The 17,500-nt window shown below is 42.2% G+C and overlaps 1 protein-coding gene and 1 long non-coding RNA gene across 2 annotated transcripts in view; both read right to left on the bottom strand.

Annotated features, from left to right (window-relative positions):
- LOC132137544 (uncharacterized) overlaps positions 1 to 9,242 on the bottom strand; it is an 11,108-nt gene extending 1,866 nt beyond the window's left edge. The window contains exon 1 of the long non-coding RNA XR_009431881.1: positions 9,058 to 9,242. This is a non-coding gene — a long non-coding RNA (uncharacterized LOC132137544). The remainder of the gene's footprint in view (positions 1 to 9,057) is intronic.
- A 406-nt stretch (positions 9,243 to 9,648) lies between these two features.
- The window catches only part of LOC132137541 (SID1 transmembrane family member 2-like), an 8,739-nt gene continuing 887 nt past the window's right edge, over positions 9,649 to 17,500 (bottom strand). Inside the window, exons 2-28 of the mRNA XM_059547586.1 lie at positions 17,405 to 17,500; positions 17,197 to 17,318; positions 16,275 to 16,439; positions 16,145 to 16,190; positions 15,421 to 15,522; positions 15,229 to 15,312; positions 14,599 to 14,698; positions 14,357 to 14,422; positions 14,183 to 14,276; positions 14,020 to 14,075; positions 13,861 to 13,872; positions 13,364 to 13,402; positions 13,212 to 13,289; positions 12,793 to 12,908; positions 12,640 to 12,713; positions 12,498 to 12,564; positions 12,347 to 12,420; positions 12,042 to 12,165; positions 11,858 to 11,975; positions 11,447 to 11,583; positions 11,194 to 11,302; positions 11,035 to 11,111; positions 10,903 to 10,949; positions 10,696 to 10,801; positions 10,447 to 10,557; positions 10,184 to 10,297; positions 9,649 to 10,115 (exon numbers count right to left, since the gene is read on the bottom strand). The exon at positions 17,405 to 17,500 is cut by the window's right edge and continues 112 nt beyond it. Coding sequence (XP_059403569.1) covers positions 10,053 to 10,115; positions 10,184 to 10,297; positions 10,447 to 10,557; positions 10,696 to 10,801; positions 10,903 to 10,949; positions 11,035 to 11,111; positions 11,194 to 11,302; positions 11,447 to 11,583; positions 11,858 to 11,975; positions 12,042 to 12,165; positions 12,347 to 12,420; positions 12,498 to 12,564; positions 12,640 to 12,713; positions 12,793 to 12,908; positions 13,212 to 13,289; positions 13,364 to 13,402; positions 13,861 to 13,872; positions 14,020 to 14,075; positions 14,183 to 14,276; positions 14,357 to 14,422; positions 14,599 to 14,698; positions 15,229 to 15,312; positions 15,421 to 15,522; positions 16,145 to 16,190; positions 16,275 to 16,439; positions 17,197 to 17,318; positions 17,405 to 17,500 — 2,397 coding nt within the window. The 3' untranslated portion in view covers positions 9,649 to 10,052. The remainder of the gene's footprint in view (positions 10,116 to 10,183; positions 10,298 to 10,446; positions 10,558 to 10,695; positions 10,802 to 10,902; positions 10,950 to 11,034; positions 11,112 to 11,193; positions 11,303 to 11,446; positions 11,584 to 11,857; positions 11,976 to 12,041; positions 12,166 to 12,346; positions 12,421 to 12,497; positions 12,565 to 12,639; positions 12,714 to 12,792; positions 12,909 to 13,211; positions 13,290 to 13,363; positions 13,403 to 13,860; positions 13,873 to 14,019; positions 14,076 to 14,182; positions 14,277 to 14,356; positions 14,423 to 14,598; positions 14,699 to 15,228; positions 15,313 to 15,420; positions 15,523 to 16,144; positions 16,191 to 16,274; positions 16,440 to 17,196; positions 17,319 to 17,404) is intronic.

Below are 17,500 nucleotides of genomic sequence, written 5' to 3'. Positions count from 1 at the left end.
AGTGTCTTGCAACATGTTATCTAACATGTACACGTTCAAATAAAGTTTTGACAAAAAAGTTTTTATAAAAAGATAAACCTCGCATATTTCAGCCTTTAAATCATTTTTATAGAAAGAATGATTCAAAAAAAGACAAAATACTGACATTTACAATGCACATTATTAGCTTATCTTTTATTATTAATAGTAAAATTCGGTTCCCGTGGCGTCTGTCGTTGCTACGCACCATGCGCTCTCCACAACGACAGAGAAGTTTTAATAGCTAATGGATTTCCACCACCGAAAAACGCTTTGCTGTAGCTCTGCTAGAAAAAACACCCGTAGTTTGGGTGCACCCCCATCCTTCATGTTGACTTGTTGCGCCTGAAAAAAAATGAGCGTGTCGCTTCAATTATTTGAAATAATGAACTTGAGCGTGCAAAAGACGCGATATTGAACGGCCCTCGAGCTACCTCCAATCAGGTCACGAGCTACTCTCGCGAGCGACGTGTTGGGGACCACTTTAGACATTATGTCTGAAAACCAATATCCTAGGGAGAAAATGAATGGGATTTTCCTGTTCTGTTGAGGCGGAGGCCGGTAGTATATAATAGTACTTATATAAACATATATATAAAGGCACGTTTGCTATTGTACTATTGTCTGTTTGCTCTGTTTCACCAACCTAGTAGTTCCACACAGACGTTTCTCTTAGCAACAAACAGTACAGTGACGTTTCTTTGCCGACTGAATCTTTGAGAAACGATTCATGACCCATTCATGAGGACTGTTGCTGAGTCCCAATTCGCCTACTTATACTATGACCTAAAAGTATGTACTTTTTTTGTGAGGAAAAAGTACATACTTTTGAGTGTGTAGTAAAAGAGAATGCACGTTCTGGGACATACTTCGATGACGTCATGCAACGTGAACGACAACGTGGTTGCCTAGTTAGACACACAACAACTGTTAACGTTTCATTCATTCTTGTATGTCCAATAAAATTTTATTTACTATTCCCATCTTTTTTTCTCATCGTTTTTTTTCACAATACATTTTACAATGTGTTGTTCTACCAAGTTTAGGGGTGAAGAAGCAGGGCGGTGGCATTGTAGAACCAAACGCAGGTCGTTTGTGAGGCAGCTGGTTCTGACGTTCATGTGCAGTGTGTGTAACAACGCCATCGCAAAGCTCCTCCCTCCCGCACGCAATGGGTTGTGGGCAATATTAGCCATTAAAGTGTGCATTGATCTGCACTTCGAATTCTAACCGGAAATAGTAGACCATCCGGGTATCTTTGGAATACTCTTTTCAACATACTACGATTTGGAACGTACTAATTCTAGTTTCGCATACTATTTAGGACGGATAGTATGCGAATTGGGACTCAGCGTGTCATTTTCTTCATTCCTAAATAAGCGTTTTGAATGAATCGTTTGATAGAGTGACTCCAGTGATTCACTCATTAAGACTGTTATTTGCTGTCATCTGCTGGTGGTAATAGTTTAATTTTTAAAGCATCTTACCTTTCCTCTTTCTATTCTAAATTGTATTTATTTTAAAACATTAAATTTGCTGCGTTATTTATACAATTGAGTGTTTTCTCTACTTCCTGTTGGCCTTCTGTAGCAAATTGTAGCTCCGTGTAGCTGTTTTTATTTTATTTTTTCTCTAGAATCTTTATCTTACTATCACTCTCTGTTTTTTAAAGTGGTAAAATATAACTTAATTCACACCATATTTCTGATATTATCGATCAATCTCATCAGATTAACTTTGATCGTTCACTTTTATTTTATTTCCGTGAGTGCAGTACACCTGCAAAGCGTTAGCACTCGTTAGCTTGTCATTAGCGTCTTCATTCGAACCTATCGCTGTATTCTTTTTTCCTCTCGCTCCAGTTTTTCACAAGTTCATCAAACAACCGCAGTAAGGATATTTCATCAAGCACGGTGAGTAATGGCTTCTCCTGTTATTGTTACTTGCACCTCTTGCCACATGTACAGTTTATCTATCTCTGTCGCTGATGAGGGATTCACATGTGATAAATGCAGGGAAATAGTTAGGCTGACAGAGAAGATTTCAGAATTAGAGACATGCATCCAAACTTTAATTGAGGACAGTAAGAATGTTAGGGCTCTAGATACGGCTTTGGATGCGTCTAGCTCAGGGATTCCTGTACATTGTTCGGTTCCGGAAACAGAGCCCCAGCAGCAGGGCAACTGGGTGACGGTGAGGCAGCGTAGTCGTGGGTCAAAACACCGCTCTTCTGTTCCGATCAAAACATTAAACAGGTTCTCCCCACTCAGTGATGCACCCACTGAGAAACCTGATGAAAGTGCTCTAGTTATTGGTGATTCTATTGTACGGAACGTGAATATAGAGACACCAGCCACCATAGTCAAATGTTTACCGGGAGCCAGAGCGCCTGACATCTTGGCAAATTTAAAAGTGCTGGCTAATGCTAAACGTAAATACAGTAAGATTGTTATTCATGCCGGCGCTAATGATGTTCGACTTCGCCAGTCGGAGATCACTAAAAATAACATTAAAGAGGTGTGTGAACTTGCAAGCACGATGTCAGACACTGTAATATGCTCTGGTCCCCTCCCTGCTTACCGTGGTGATGAGATGCATAGCAGATTGTCATCACTCAATGGCTGGATGTCTAAGTGGTGCCCACAGAATAACATAGGTTTCATAGACAATTGGACGAGCTTTTGGGGCAGACCTGACTCTTCTCTCTAGAAATTTGGCAAATAGTCTTAGTGTTTATACTTGACTAACTGGGGCCCAGGTCAGGAAGCAGACAGACTGGCTAAACCGACCGTCTGCTAGCTGCCTCCCGTCACAGAGGTCAGTTAATTCTCAGCACATAGAGACTTTTTCACCTAGATATCACACTATAGAGACTGTGTCTGTTCCCCGAACTAGAAAAAACAAAAAACGTCCAAACCAGGTTAAGATTAACAATTTAATTGAGGTTCAACAAATAAAAAACAGAAGCAATATGGATAAACAAATGATAAAGCTTGGCTTATTGAATATCAGATCCCTTTCTACGAAAACACTTTTTGTAAATAATATGATCACTGATCATAATATAGATGTACTCTGTTTGACAGAAACCTGGCTAAAACCTGATGATTACATTATTTTAAATGAGTCCACCCCCCAAGATTACTGTTATAAACATGAGCCACGTCTAAAAGGCAAAGGTGGAGGTGTTGCTTCAATTTATAACAACGTTTTCAGGATTTCTCAGAGGGCAGGCTACAAGTATAACTCGTTTGAAGTAATGGTACTTCATATAACATTATCCAGAGAAACAAATGTTAATGATAAATCCCCTGTTATGTTTGTACTGGCTACTGTATACAGGCCACCAGGGCACCATACAGACTTTATTAAAGAGTTTGGTGATTTTACATCCGAGTTAGTTCTGGCTGCAGATAAAGTTTTAATAGTTGGTGATTTTAATATCCATGTTGATAATGAAAACGATGCATTGGGATCAGCATTTATAGACATTCTGAACTCTATTGGTGTTAGACAACACGTTTCAGGACCTACTCATTGTCGAAATCATACTCTAGATTTAATACTGTCACATGGAATTGATGTTGATGGTGTTGAAATTATTCAGCCAAGTGATGATATCTCAGATCATTATTTAGTTCTTTGCAAACTTCATATAGCCAAAATTGTAAATTCTACTTCTTGTTACAAGTATGGAAGAACCATCACTTCTACCACAAAAGACTGCTTTTTAAGTTATCTTCCTGATGTATCCAAATTCCTTAGCATATCCAAAACCTCAGAACAACTTGATGATGTAACAGAAACTATGGACTCTCTCTTTTCTAGCACTTTAAATAAAGTTGCTCCTTTACGCTTAAGGAAGGTTAAGGAAAACAGTTTGACACCATGGTATAATGAGCATACTCGCACCCTAAAGAGAGCAGCCCGAAAAATGGAGCGCAGCTGGAGGAAAACAAAACTAGAGGTATTTCGTATTGCTTGGCGGGAAAGTAACATATCCTACAGAAAAGCATTCAAAACTGCTAGATCCGATTACTACTTTTCTTCTCTTTTAGAAGAAAACAAACATAACCCCAGGTATTTATTCAATACAGTGGCTAAATTAACGAAAAATAAAGCCTCAAAAAGTGTTGACATTTCCCAACACCACAGCAGTAATGAGTTTATGAACTACTTTACTTCTAAAATCGATACTATTAGAGATAAAATTGCAACCATTCAGCCGTCAGCTACAGTATCACATCAGACAGTGCACTATAGACCCCCTGAGGAACAGTTCCACTCATTCTCTACCATAGGAGAGGAAGAATTGTATAAACTTGTTAAATCATCTAAACCAACAACATGTATGTTAGACCCTATACCATCTAAGCTCCTGAAAGAGGTGCTTCCAGAAGTCATAGATCCTCTTCTGACTATTATTAATTCCTCATTGTCATTAAGACATGTCCCAAAAACCTTCAAACTGGCTGTTATTAAGCCTCTCATCAAAAAACCACAACTTGACCCCAAAGAACTAGTTAATTATAGACCAATCTCGAATCTCCCTTTTCTGTCCAAGATACTAGAAAAGGTGGTATCCACACAATTATATTCCTTCTTAGAGAAAAATGGTATATGTGAGGATTTCCAGTCAGGATTTAGACCATATCATAGTACTGAGACTGCTCTCCTTAGAGTTACAAATGATCTGCTCTTATCATCTGATCGTGGGTGTATCTCTCTATTAGTTTTATTGGATCTTAGTGCTGCGTTTGACACAATTGACCACAACATTCTTTTGCATAGACTTGAATACTTTGTTGGCATCAGTGGAAGTGCATTAGCATGGTTTAAATCGTACTTATATGACCGCCATCAGTTCGTAGCAGTGAATGAAGATGTATCCTATCGATCACAAGTGCAGTATGGAGTACCTCAAGGCTCAGTACTAGGGCCGCTACTCTTCACGCTTTATATGTTACCCTTGGGAGATATCATCAGGAAACATGGTGTTAGCTTTCACTGTTATGCTGATGATACTCAACTCTATATTTCTTCGCAGCCCGGTGAAACACACCAATTTGAAAAACTAATGGATTGCATAGTCGATATAAAAAACTGGATGACGAGTAATTTCTTACTGCTAAATTCTGAAAAACCAGAGGTGTTAATTATAGGACCTAAAAACTCTGCTTGTAATAACCTAGAGCACTGTCTAAGACTTGATGGTTGCTCTGTCAATTCTTCGTCATCAGTTAGGAACCTAGGTGTGCTATTTGATCGCAATCTTTCCTTAGAAAGCCACGTTTCTAGCATTTGTAAAACTGCATTTTTCCATCTCAAAAATATATCTAAATTACGGCCTATGCTCTCAATGTCAAATGCAGAAATGTTAATCCATGCATTTATGACCTCAAGGTTAGATTATTGTTATGCTTTATTTGGTGGTTGTTCTGCAAGCTTAGTAAACAAACTACAGCTAGTCCAAAATGCAGCAGCAAGAGTTCTTACTAGAACCAGGAAGTATGACCATATTAGCCCGGTCCTGTCAACACTGCACTGGCTCCCTATCAAGCATCGCATAGATTTTAAAATATTGCTTATTACTTATAAAGCCCTGAATGGTTTAGCACTTCAGTATTTGAATGAGCTCCTTTTACATTATAATCCTCTACGTCCGCTACGTTCTCAAAACTCAGGCAATTTGATAATACCTAGAATATCAAAATCAACTGTGGGCGGCAGATCCTTTTCCTATTTGGCGCCTAAACTCTGGAATAACCTACCTAACATTGTTCGGGAGGCAGACACACTCTTGCAGTTTAAATCTAGATTAAAGACCCATCTCTTTAACCTGGCATACACATAACATACTAATATGCTTTTATTATCCAAATCCGTTAAAGGATTTTTAGGCTGCATTAATTAGGTAAACCGGAACCGGAAACACTTCCCATAACAACCTATGTACTTGCTACATCATTAGAAGAATGGCATCTACGCTAATATTAGTCTGTTTCTCTCTTGTTCCGAGGTCACCGTGGCCACCAGATCCAGTCTGTATCCAGATCAGAGGGTCACTGCAGTCACCCGGATCCAGTACGTATCCAGACCAGATGCTGGATCAGCACCTAGAAAGGACCTCTACATCCCTGAAAGACAGCGGAGACCAGGACAACTAGAGCCCCAGATACAGATCCCCTGTAAAGACCTTGTCTCAGAGGAGCACCAGGACAAGACCACAGGAAACAGATGATTCTTCTGCACAATCTGACTTTGCTGCAGCCTGGAATTGAACTACTGGTTTCGTCTGGTCAGAGGAGAACTGGCCCCCCAACTGAGCCTGGTTTCTCCCAAGGTTTTTTTCTCCATTCTGTCACCGATGGAGTTTCGGTTCCTTGCCGCTGTCGCCTCTGGCTTGCTTAGTTGGGGACACTTCATCTACAGCGATATCATTGACTTGATTGCAAATAAATGCACAGACACTATTTAACTGAACAGAGAGGACATCACTGAATCCAATGATGAACTGCCTTTAACTATCATTTTGCATTATTGACACTGTTTTCCTAATGAATGTTGTTCAGTTGCTTTGACGCAATGTATTTTGTTTAAAGCGCTATATAAATAAAGGTGACTTGACATTGACTTTGACAATTGTGATATACTGTTCGTTGATATTTTATTAAAACACTAGATTATTACTAGTGGTTTTTTTTATTAAATAAGGAACATTAACACAAGGAACATCCTGTAAAAATACAGCTGTTTAAAAAAGAATGTGTCTCCTTCCTTTCCATGACTTGCAAGAAAATAATGGAGAGAAGTCCCCTGATGTACCCAGCTGTGTGGCACTTGAGCTCCCTTGACCCTGTGATCATGGTTGCAAACAGAGATAATTCAAGAGAAACCTTTCAAAAACTCTTGCAAGTTTTGCTCAATGCTGTTTGGTACACTGCACCTCAGTGTGATGAGGTTCTTGCACAGTACAAAATGTTTTTAATACACCTCTACACACACCATAAAGCAGAATTACAGAATTTTGCTTACACTTCAGGCTGGACAAGTTTCGAAACCAAGCATTGAAACCATGCAGAAAGAGGCAGATGAAATGGCCGTCAGGGCAGAGAGAAAGCATGACTTCACCTTACTGACAAAATCAAATCGCAAAAGTGTCGCAGACAAAAGTGAGGAGTTAACAGCTCTAAAACAAAGCTTGGAAAAGTTGCAAGAGAGTTTGAGCCAACTCGAACAGTAAAAAAAATCACAAGGTTACTGTGGAGCTTAATGCAGTAAATATTTTGGACTGACATTTATTTGTTGTTTAGTCTGTCTGGGACAGATGCTTTTTGCAAACTTTTTTTTATAATGCCTTTTATTTCTTTGGAGACTGCAGTTGGGGGAAGAGGGAAGGGGAAGCTTAACAAGAAGGGCCTAGGCAGTCGTTATAATGTGTTCATTAAAATAAAGTGTAGAGTTTACCTTCAGAAGCTGTGTGTGTGTTGTGTGTGTGTGTTGTGTGCAGGGGCGGACTGGCCATCTGGAGCACTTTTCCCGGTGGGCCGCTAGCCAATGTGGGCCGGCCCACCCGGTACACACATATATATATATATATTTTTTTTTTTAATTGACGGAAATCATAATATTACATCTCTTTTCTACGCAAATGGATGAGTGAGTCGATCGCGCAGCCAACAAGCGCGTTTTCGTCTAATTTAGAGAGAGACAGATTCATCTGGTACAGCGAATTTCTCTGAGCAGCAGGCCACTGTATACGTTCATTTAAAACATAACCGATTGTGTTTACGAGAATACTTGCAGAGACAATTATTTTGAAATAATTGTGTGTGTATTTATTCATTCAGAAGTTAGGATACCCAAAAGATGAATTAATTCTTTGTACGCGCATTGTCTGAAATGCTGCTCACAGCGCGTGCTTTGAACGAGTGCAAATTGTTTAAAAAAGTTGAATCAGCAAGATTTAGAAACAAGTGAAAACGATCAACTACGATACATTTCACCCCTCCAAGCGAGTGAACAACGCGAATTTTAAATCGCTATTCACGATAGCCCGTCGGGAAGAGCAGTGATACATTTTGGAGCCCGACTGCAAAACACAATGGACGTCGGGCTAGCGATTTTGCGAGCCCTGCACCTCAGATCTATCCAGTTTGTGAACCACTGGTTTCCACAATGTTTTCGTTAAACAAAATAAATGATTATTTTAAAAGATTTACTCAAGAGAATAATCTGTTCACGAATCGGATCATGAACTTATATTACTGCATATTCATGCATCTGTTAACTGAATGCAAAGTGTGAGTTCTAGGAGAATGTTTGTCTCGTGATGAACATGTATCGCTCACTAGGAGTCGCTAAATGAACAGCTGCAGCACGCAGGTTATCTTTTTTTTTTTTTTTCAATGGAGGATCAGTTGCCCTATTGGTTAAAATCCCCAAACAGTATACTTAAATATCAAATAAATAAAATACATCAAAACATGGGCGTTTGCGTTTTGATGTGGTGGGCTGCTGTGGGCCAGAAAGTCCAGGGCCACTTTTTGGTCCCAGTCCGCCCCTGGTTGTGTGTGTCTGTGAGAGAGAGAGAGAGAGAGAGAGAGAGAGAGAGACCAAATGGTCCCCACAAGGATAGTATAACCTGAGATCATCTACATTGTGGGGACCAGCCAGCAGTCCCCATGGGGGAAATGGATCAATAAACATACTAAATGTTTTTTTTTAAATGTAAAAATGTCAAAAGTTTGTGATGGTGTAGGGGGATAGAATATACAGTTTGTACAGTATAAAAACCATTATGTCTAAGGAGATTCTCTAGCAGGATAGTGAACCAGACGTGTGTGTGTGTATTAGGTGCATTTCTGATTTTATAGTTGGGTTATAGCCATAAATTGTATGCTTTTTTTTAAGAGAGGAGAGAGGAATATATTACGTTAGGCTGTGAATATGTGATCCTTATATTTTTTTCCCATCATCATGAAATTTGAAATGTCCTGGAAAATGATCTCTGAAAAAGAGTGGGAACCCTGTTATAACGTGACAACGTCGCATAACCCTAACATACTCTAATTTTGGTTTATCTGAATGAATCCAGTCCGAGTTCAGATACAGTAAAGTTGTTCATATGAACTCTAAATATTATATTCTGACCCATACAGTCTATGATTCTGACTCGCATGTTCACCTGTTACCTGTTTATACTTCAGCGCATGCGCAGAGCGTCCGTCGCCGCGTTCAGAATCACAGCTACACTGAATGTAATTGTATCTTTTAACTGGGAAACAGACCTACACCTACAGATGTCAGAAGAGAGCGTTTAGCAAACATTTAGTAAATATCCAGCCTCGTCTACTCTGTTACTGAAACATAAACATATGCAATAAATAAATAAACACACGTTAAATGGATGCAAACATGCATCGTGACTGCTGTTTTTGAAACTAATTGACAGAGTCGTCTGATTCAAGCATTTAGATGCAGTTTTTTTTGTTGATGTTGTTGTCTCAGGTCTACAGCACCCTCTCAATCAGATTGTTTTGGTGCATGTAAACATAAATCAGTTGTCCATTAATGTGAAGTTTCCTGTCCACGGTCATCATAAAGCACAAGGTTTACACGACCAAAAACAACCGTAAAAAGTCTTTATTCGGTAATCATTCCATTTGGACTCTGTAAAACACACTCTGTATTTGAGACAGTGCAAAGTTGATTTTCTCAGATCAGAATCATCTTTATATGAGTGCAGCTCGGCTCGGATTACAGTCAGAACCACAGACACAGAAGGCCACAGATGCAGAGAACAGTACAGAAATGCATTGAGATGTGCAGAGCATGTCTGAAGCGATGAACATGGGCTGAGGGGTGGAGCTCTGGCAGTCTGACTGGCACATTCACTGTCCTATCAGCATTAGCTCCTGTATGAGGCTCCTCCCACACCGCCACTGACTGGCAGGTAAATATATTCAGGTAGCGAGGCATCTCATTGGCCGACACCCCCCAGTGCTGCTCTGTGATTGGCTAGTATCGGTCCATCAGAAGACGTAGATTTTGTCTCTTTGAACCGTGTCGAGGTCGTCGTCCATCGTGAGCAGAACCTGAGACAGAGGGGTGTTTAGCTGACATGAGTTTTAGTTCTTGAGTCTGACTGATGTTCTGGACTCACCAGGAAGGAACCGAACATGGCGATGGAGGACAGGAAGTGCCAGATGTCATGATCGTCAAAGAAGGAGAGCAGGATACACTCACGGTTGTGCTCACGAGACTCCGCTGGAGTTTTCTGGAGACACAGATTGGTCAGCATCACTGCACACAGGTAACAGTTACTGACCGCTGCTCAGTGACTTCATCTAACCAATGGGAAGTTGAGCTTGTGAATACAGGGTCATGATATATTCCCTATTGTGTGTGTGTGTGTGTGAGAAGCACCTGCCATGTGCTGAGACCCTGTAAGAAGAAGAAGAGAGCGAAAGCCCAGACCACAGCGGTGAAGAGAACACACACCAGAGCCAGACACTGGATCCTCTCTCCGCTGCGCAGCTGCACACAGGACAAACACACACACTTCTGAATGAGTCAGAACACAGATCCGGCCCTTCAGGACCACCACCGGTCAGGACCGGATCTGATGAACCCTGCCACAGGAAGTAGATGATGATGTCATGACGAGAGCGGCACCTTCATTATGATGTAGAAGGTAAAGTAGAGCAGCAGGTTACAGATAGCGATGGCCAGCAGGTACGAGGCGAAGTCATTGGGTCGTTTGATGAGTCCGTACGCCGCCCTGCACACACACACACACACACACACACACACGTGTCACGCTTGTGCTCGTATCATGTGACTGGGAGAGATGTGAGATGATGATGATGATGTGTTACTCACAGAGACCAGTTCACAAGGTTTCCCATCACCAGCAGAACCATTCGATCCTACACACACACAGAAACGTCAGACAGAGTTTCACTGAGACAGCTGCGTGTATGTGTGTGTGTGTGTGTGTGTGTGTGTACTCACGATGTACATGGGTCCACTGCACTGCTGAATACAGTCAGTGTAGATCACATACAACATCCTGCGCAAGATCCCCGAGTCTGAAACACACACACACAGCATCAGCTTCTCCTGCAGAATATGTCAGATGTGTGTGTGTGTGTGTGTGTGTGTGTGACTCACTGAGTCTCCAGCGGCCCATGTAGTAGAGCTGTGTGCTCAGCAGCAGTGTGGCCAGGATGTGTATGACAGAGAAAACGATCCAGAAGGCTGTGTTACCCTTACCAAACACCTGACACACACAGAAACAATTATGACCTTTGACCCCTAAACTAACCCTCACACCTGCATAAGATTAGACTGAAATGTAAACATGATTTGACTGATTTCTGAGCTTAAACACTTGGATCCAGGTGTGTGTGTGTGTGTTTCTCACCACCCCCAGCACAGAGAAGAATATGACGGCAGCCAGACAAGCGTAAGCGGAGTACGCACTGGCATTGATGTCCGGGTGTCTCTTCTGATACAGCTTCAACATACACAGTCCAGCAATCATGTACATGAACGACGTGTCTGAAACACACACACACACACACACACACACACTCATCAGGGATTCCCTAACTTTATTATCAGCTAAAATGTTTACTAAAGTGAAAGTCGACATGAAGATCCACCCTCTGTTTTCTGAATGCATGTCACTGATCTATTATCATTATTACTATTTATCTGTGCATGTTTCATTTTTTTCTATATGTTTTGACCTCGTGATTCATAACTGTGTTCCAGTGAATCACAAATCACTAGGTCACAATGTTTGCGGGACACGTACATCACACACACTCACCGAACTGGAAGTTGGTGTAGTTGGGACAGACGTGGTAGCAGGCGCTGAGCAGCCCCTCCATCATCAGAGCCGTGCCCATGGCGTAATACAGGCCGAAGTGCTTGGGAATGCCACACTCCTGAAGACACACAGCGGATCAGAGCCTGTGTCTGAGTGATGTGAGGCTAGTGTTTGTGTTTCTCACCAGCGCTGTGCTGTCGTTGCGCTCGAGCGCACGTTTGTGAAGGATGTCTCTCTGCAGGATGATGAGCAGGAACAGCAGTCCCAGCAGCACATAGCCCAGGTTACTCAGGATGTTATTGAAGGAGCTGAGGACATCACCACACACACATGTACCACTTTAAGTGCTCAAGCCCTTTGAACTTGGATTCTGATTGGCTGTCAAATATTTTACCGTTTATCAGCAGTAAAAAAAACAACACACGCAGCGTGCACACACACACAGACTTGCATAAATACACTCGCACACACACACTCTCACAAACACACCTTAGAGCTCCCAGAGGGTGTGCACACAGGAAGTTATAATAGCAGATGTCTTGGTTTCCAGTGACATTTACAACCTGTCAGAAAACACATAACAGTCATCAGGGAGACAGAACACGCATGACGTATACACATACACAAACAGAGTCCATACCGTCTGATAGGTGATAACCAGCTGAATGACAGGAAGAGCGTAAAACACGGCGATCGTAACGATGTTCCTGCAGAGAAAACACACACACAGTCACTGGAGGTAACACACACTTCCTGTCCTGAGCCGTGTGTTTGAGACCCACCAGAAGTAGATCTGGTATTTCTTGCTGAGGATGCGTTTGTCTTTACGAGCGAGATCAGAGACGCACAGGAACTTCTGTGAAGGACAGAGCAGTCAGTAAATACACAGCTACAGTTATGGCTGTTACAGTTGTGTTTCTCACTAGTCTGAGCACCTTCGTACGGACGATGTTTTTGTCCGAGTCGATGTCGACCAGCGTGTCGTAATCGTCCTCTTCCACTGAACTCAGAGACTCCTGGCGACTGCGGGCTACACTCTCTAAAGAACGATCTAGAACACAGACAACACAACACAGATCAGATTCAGATGCAGATCATCATGACCGATGGGCATCATTCATCTGACTTTCCATGTGGAATATTTCAGCAAATAGGGCACATGATTTATATCACTGGGGTTTATGCATTTAAGACATTTTTGTCAGAATTCTCATTAACTAACAATCTAAGCAAATACAATTAAAGATATACAATCATTTCCATATCTATATATATCTGGGATTTAGATTTTAGGTTGGGTGGGATTTCATATGAAGGTGCTGATTTATAAATGTGTGTGTGTGTGTGTGTGTACCCATGCATCCGTAGTTCCCATCGGTGGATGCTAAACTGTCAGGAACAGCTTCAGAGCTCAGTGTGCTGCCGTTATCAGCTGGAGAAACACAGACAGATTAAACACATCTGACACAGAAGAATCAATCTGAGTGAAAACTTTCACAAACTCACCAAATGAACCGTATTCATACGGAGACACTGAAGCCTTTCCTGAAACACACACAGTGTTAGACAGACGCTCTGTGGATCTCCATCTAAATCTTCAGTACTGAATATCACACAGTTCAGTTACTTACAGGAGTGACGCCACTTTTAAACTAAATCCACTCAGAACTGATCTGAGCAACTCTAACAGCCTTTATTATTTCAGACACTGCTTGCATTCATGTGTCTCTCTACAGAGATCAGCAGATCGTTCAGCAGAGTCACTCCTGTGTGTAAATGAGGCCGGCATGCCCAGAAGTGAAGCGGCAAGATTCAGTTCACTCTTCACCTCTAAACAGGAGTGTGTTAGTGTTTGGGTTAGTTTACAGCAGTGATGTCACAAACACAGAGGTGCACAGATCAGTGAAAGCAGGAAGTGAGTATATCACACGCGCGCACGTACACACTTTGCGAGATGGCATGCTAATAATTCAGTGTGTCAGTAAAACACACACAAATCTTACCCAAAAGAGATGCTAAACACAAAGATGGTGAAAAGAGAATAGAAAATAAAACAAACACTTTAGTAAAATCACTCATTACATTTAAGACATTAATAGTTCTGCGATCCAGATTGAGTAGTAGATAACAGCTAACACTCCTACAGGTGTGTGTTCAGTTACCTGTCTCTGCAGGTGAGGCATCAGCATTCAGAAGCCCCTCCCTCTTCCTGTTCATCCTGAGAGAGACAGAATGTGATTGGCTGTCATCATGAAAACCATTGATTACTGCATTTATTCAGAGTCGCTGGCATCATGTTTCAGGTTCAGAGCAGCAGTGTGGTACCTCTTACTCTCCACACACGCCACCAGAAACGTGAGCAGATAGAAGGACAGGAAGATCCCCAGACAGAAGAGCATCCCCATCACATACACCTCCGCTAGAGAGCAGACAGAATGAACGGATGAACTGATGGAGGGATGAACGAAGGGCTGAGTGAATGTGTAGTGTGCGGCTCACAGTTAATGGCAGGAGAAACAATCACATCCAGAGTTTTACTGCGATTCCCAGCATCTAGCAGCTCATCTGAGGAAACACACACACTCACGTCAAACATGGATTCTGATTGGCTGCAGTACAATAACACTGATCTGATTGGCTGCATCAGAGTAACCCTGTGCTCTGATTGGCTGCAGCAGAGTAACACTGTGCTCTGATTGGCTGCAGTAGAGTAACCCTGTGCTCTGATTGGTTGTACTAACCGGGTAAGAGCGGGTAGAATCGCAGCGGTCCTCCACACGCCTCGTCTTCAGTCTTCACCACCACCACCACATAGAAACTGTTACTGGGGAAATCCTTCCTCTGAAACACACAATAATAATCACAGTGCACTGATTCTGATTCTGTCTGCTCGGGTCACTGTTCCTGTCAATCAAATAGATACATAAACATTTCAACAGTTTTATTACACATGCAATTACACACTGAATGTGAGATAAAAGCTAAAAAGCAGTAATCATTTCAGTCATGTGACCTTTATCAATCCATGGAGCCCGGTGCATTAACACAGTCACTAGGTTAAGACTGTTTCTTTAGAGCTAGTTTGAGGTTATCAGACTTACTTTTCAGATTCAAAGTACACCAATCTACCTTTTTGTGACTGACTTTAAAAAGTTAAGACCAATCTTGAAGAAAACAAATGAGATGACTAACTTATTAAGACCAGTCTGAGACGTCTATGTTACCAGCCCCTGATAACAATACTAAACACAAAACAGCTTCAGGGATGGTTCGGTGACAGAAAATGACATTAACTTGGTTTAAAAACAGTTGTGTCAATGGAAAGTCCTTGTAATGATAGACGTGTGTGTGTGTGTGTGTGTGTGTGTTACCTGCACTGTGATGGCAGCTGTGGTGGTCATAGTCTGATACATTCCAATGAACGCCACATTATTATCCAGATCATAAACCGGACACTGGACAGATCGAGAGAGACAGACAGATATCACCACATACACACCTGACTGACTCGTGTGTGTGTGTGTGTGTGTGTGTGTGTGTGTGTGTGTGTGTGTGTGTCTCACCTGGATGTCCTGTATTGACATGACTGAGCAGGGGAAGTTCTTCTGTGAGTTCACCTTCACGATTACTGTGTCCACACCATCAGGAAACACGTACTTAAAGAACTGCACACACACACACACACACACACATTACACTCCTACTGAGTGTGACGGCGACCCCTGCTGGTCACCAGAGGTCAGCTGTCCTCCTGCCATCATCTACCACCCTTTCTTTCTTCAGTGGAACACACAAGAAGGTATTTTGAAGAATGTCTCTGTGTTTTCTGGCAACACAGTACACTTTCTCCTTTTTATTTCAATGAAAAGGAAAAGAATTCTCTCATTTTGGTTGATCTATGTCTGTAAGTGTGCCACTGCTGTGTCTAGCCCTGTATTCATTCATCACGATCCATCTACTCACATCACAACCATGATTTCATGAACAGACTTCGAGCTTCTCTTCAGCAGTGTAGCTGCACCTGTTACTCAGGATGTTAAACACACACCTGTTTGCTCTCTCACACACACACACACCTGTCCGGCTCTGTGCTCCTCCAGCAGAGAGTGTGTGACGCTGCAGGATGCAGATCAGAGGATGTGCATCAGTGACTGCTCTGAGATCAGTTCTGCAGCGGCACACACTCACTGACACGGATCTGTGGCCGAGGAAACTGATCTGAAATCAGCGCTGTGAATCTGAGCAGATACAGGTAAACCACCAGTGTGTGTGTGTGTGTGTGTGAACCTGTGGTTGGGACGGCGTCGCGTTGAAGCTGAATTTCTTGTCTGTCCTGTGAAGAGAGGAGAACAGCATGACCTTGCTGAGGATCGGAGCACACGTTCTGCTGTGGATCAGAGGATCAGTCTGGACTCACTGCAGCGTGAAGCTGTCCACACGACTGACCCGCAGCTGATAGTGGATCCCAGCGCTGGACAGAGTCGACACGTCCACGAAGAAGAACTGTGTCTCTGCCAGGGCTTTAGTGGGCGGCTGACACAGCGTACGACCCACCTGTGTGTACTGATACTTCCTCTGATACCTGAGGACACACACACACACACACGGCATCTTCTACACGTCTAGAAGTCTTAAACTCATGAAGTTATGATAGTTACTGTTGCAAACACTATTCTAATTTAAATATCTAACGATGTCTATATGTCCTCGCCCTCAAGTTGATCCAAATGCTGTGAATCTGTTTCTGCTGCAGTTCCTGTCTGATGTGTTTCTACACTACAGGACCAGACACTGTTCACATGCTTCAAAATAACAGCAGAAGAAATAAACTCAAAGTTCAGAACAATGTGTCAATTATGTCAGAATTTTAACCCATTTTTGAGTGAACTGTCCCTTTAAAAAAGACAGTGTGAGAACGAAACAGATGTTTGATTGCTTCATCTGTACTGCTTGATCAAAGACAGAAGGAATGAGGAACTGAGAGACCAAAGTTCACACATGAATGAACAAATCCTCAAATCAGAGTCTAAAATTACCTTGACACCTGATTATCATCTGACCCCAGCTGTACAGATGTACAACACACACACACACACACACACACACAAAACGGAACTAACATGACTCTGTATATTATGAATAATGTTGCTCCTTGACAAACTGCTTTTGTTGCTTTGGATATATGTGATTTCTAATTTAACGGACACTGGTTTATTCAATTCATTTGATTTAATTTGCCATATTCCATAAAAATACATCATATTTAGATTTTTTGTTGTTGTTTTGGAGACTGATGAACTCTCACTCGCTGTGATCAGGTTATTATGGGATGTACTCACAGGCCTCGGAGGATGAGGGGGACCTGGAAGGACAAGACGGCCTGTTTCTGTCGGACCACGAACAGAACCGGACTCGGAGCGCTCTCGGACAGCAGCTCCACGGACACACGCACACCCTCCGTCTGACACACACACACACACACACACAGAAGGTCACTGAGAGCGCAGGAGAGGTCAGTGCAGTCGTCGGTGGTTCTGGTGGACCTGCCTTGTTTCTGGAGACGGTGTGGTTGTAGGAGTAGATGGTCTGGTTGTCGCTGGTGACCGTGTCGTCATACGTCATGTCGAACTGAGCATCTCTCTG

Source organism: Carassius carassius, unplaced genomic scaffold (assembly GCF_963082965.1).
Source record: "Carassius carassius unplaced genomic scaffold, fCarCar2.1 SCAFFOLD_105, whole genome shotgun sequence".
NCBI lineage: Eukaryota > Metazoa > Chordata > Actinopteri > Cypriniformes > Cyprinidae > Carassius > Carassius carassius.
This window is presented reverse-complemented; position numbering and strand designations above follow the sequence as displayed.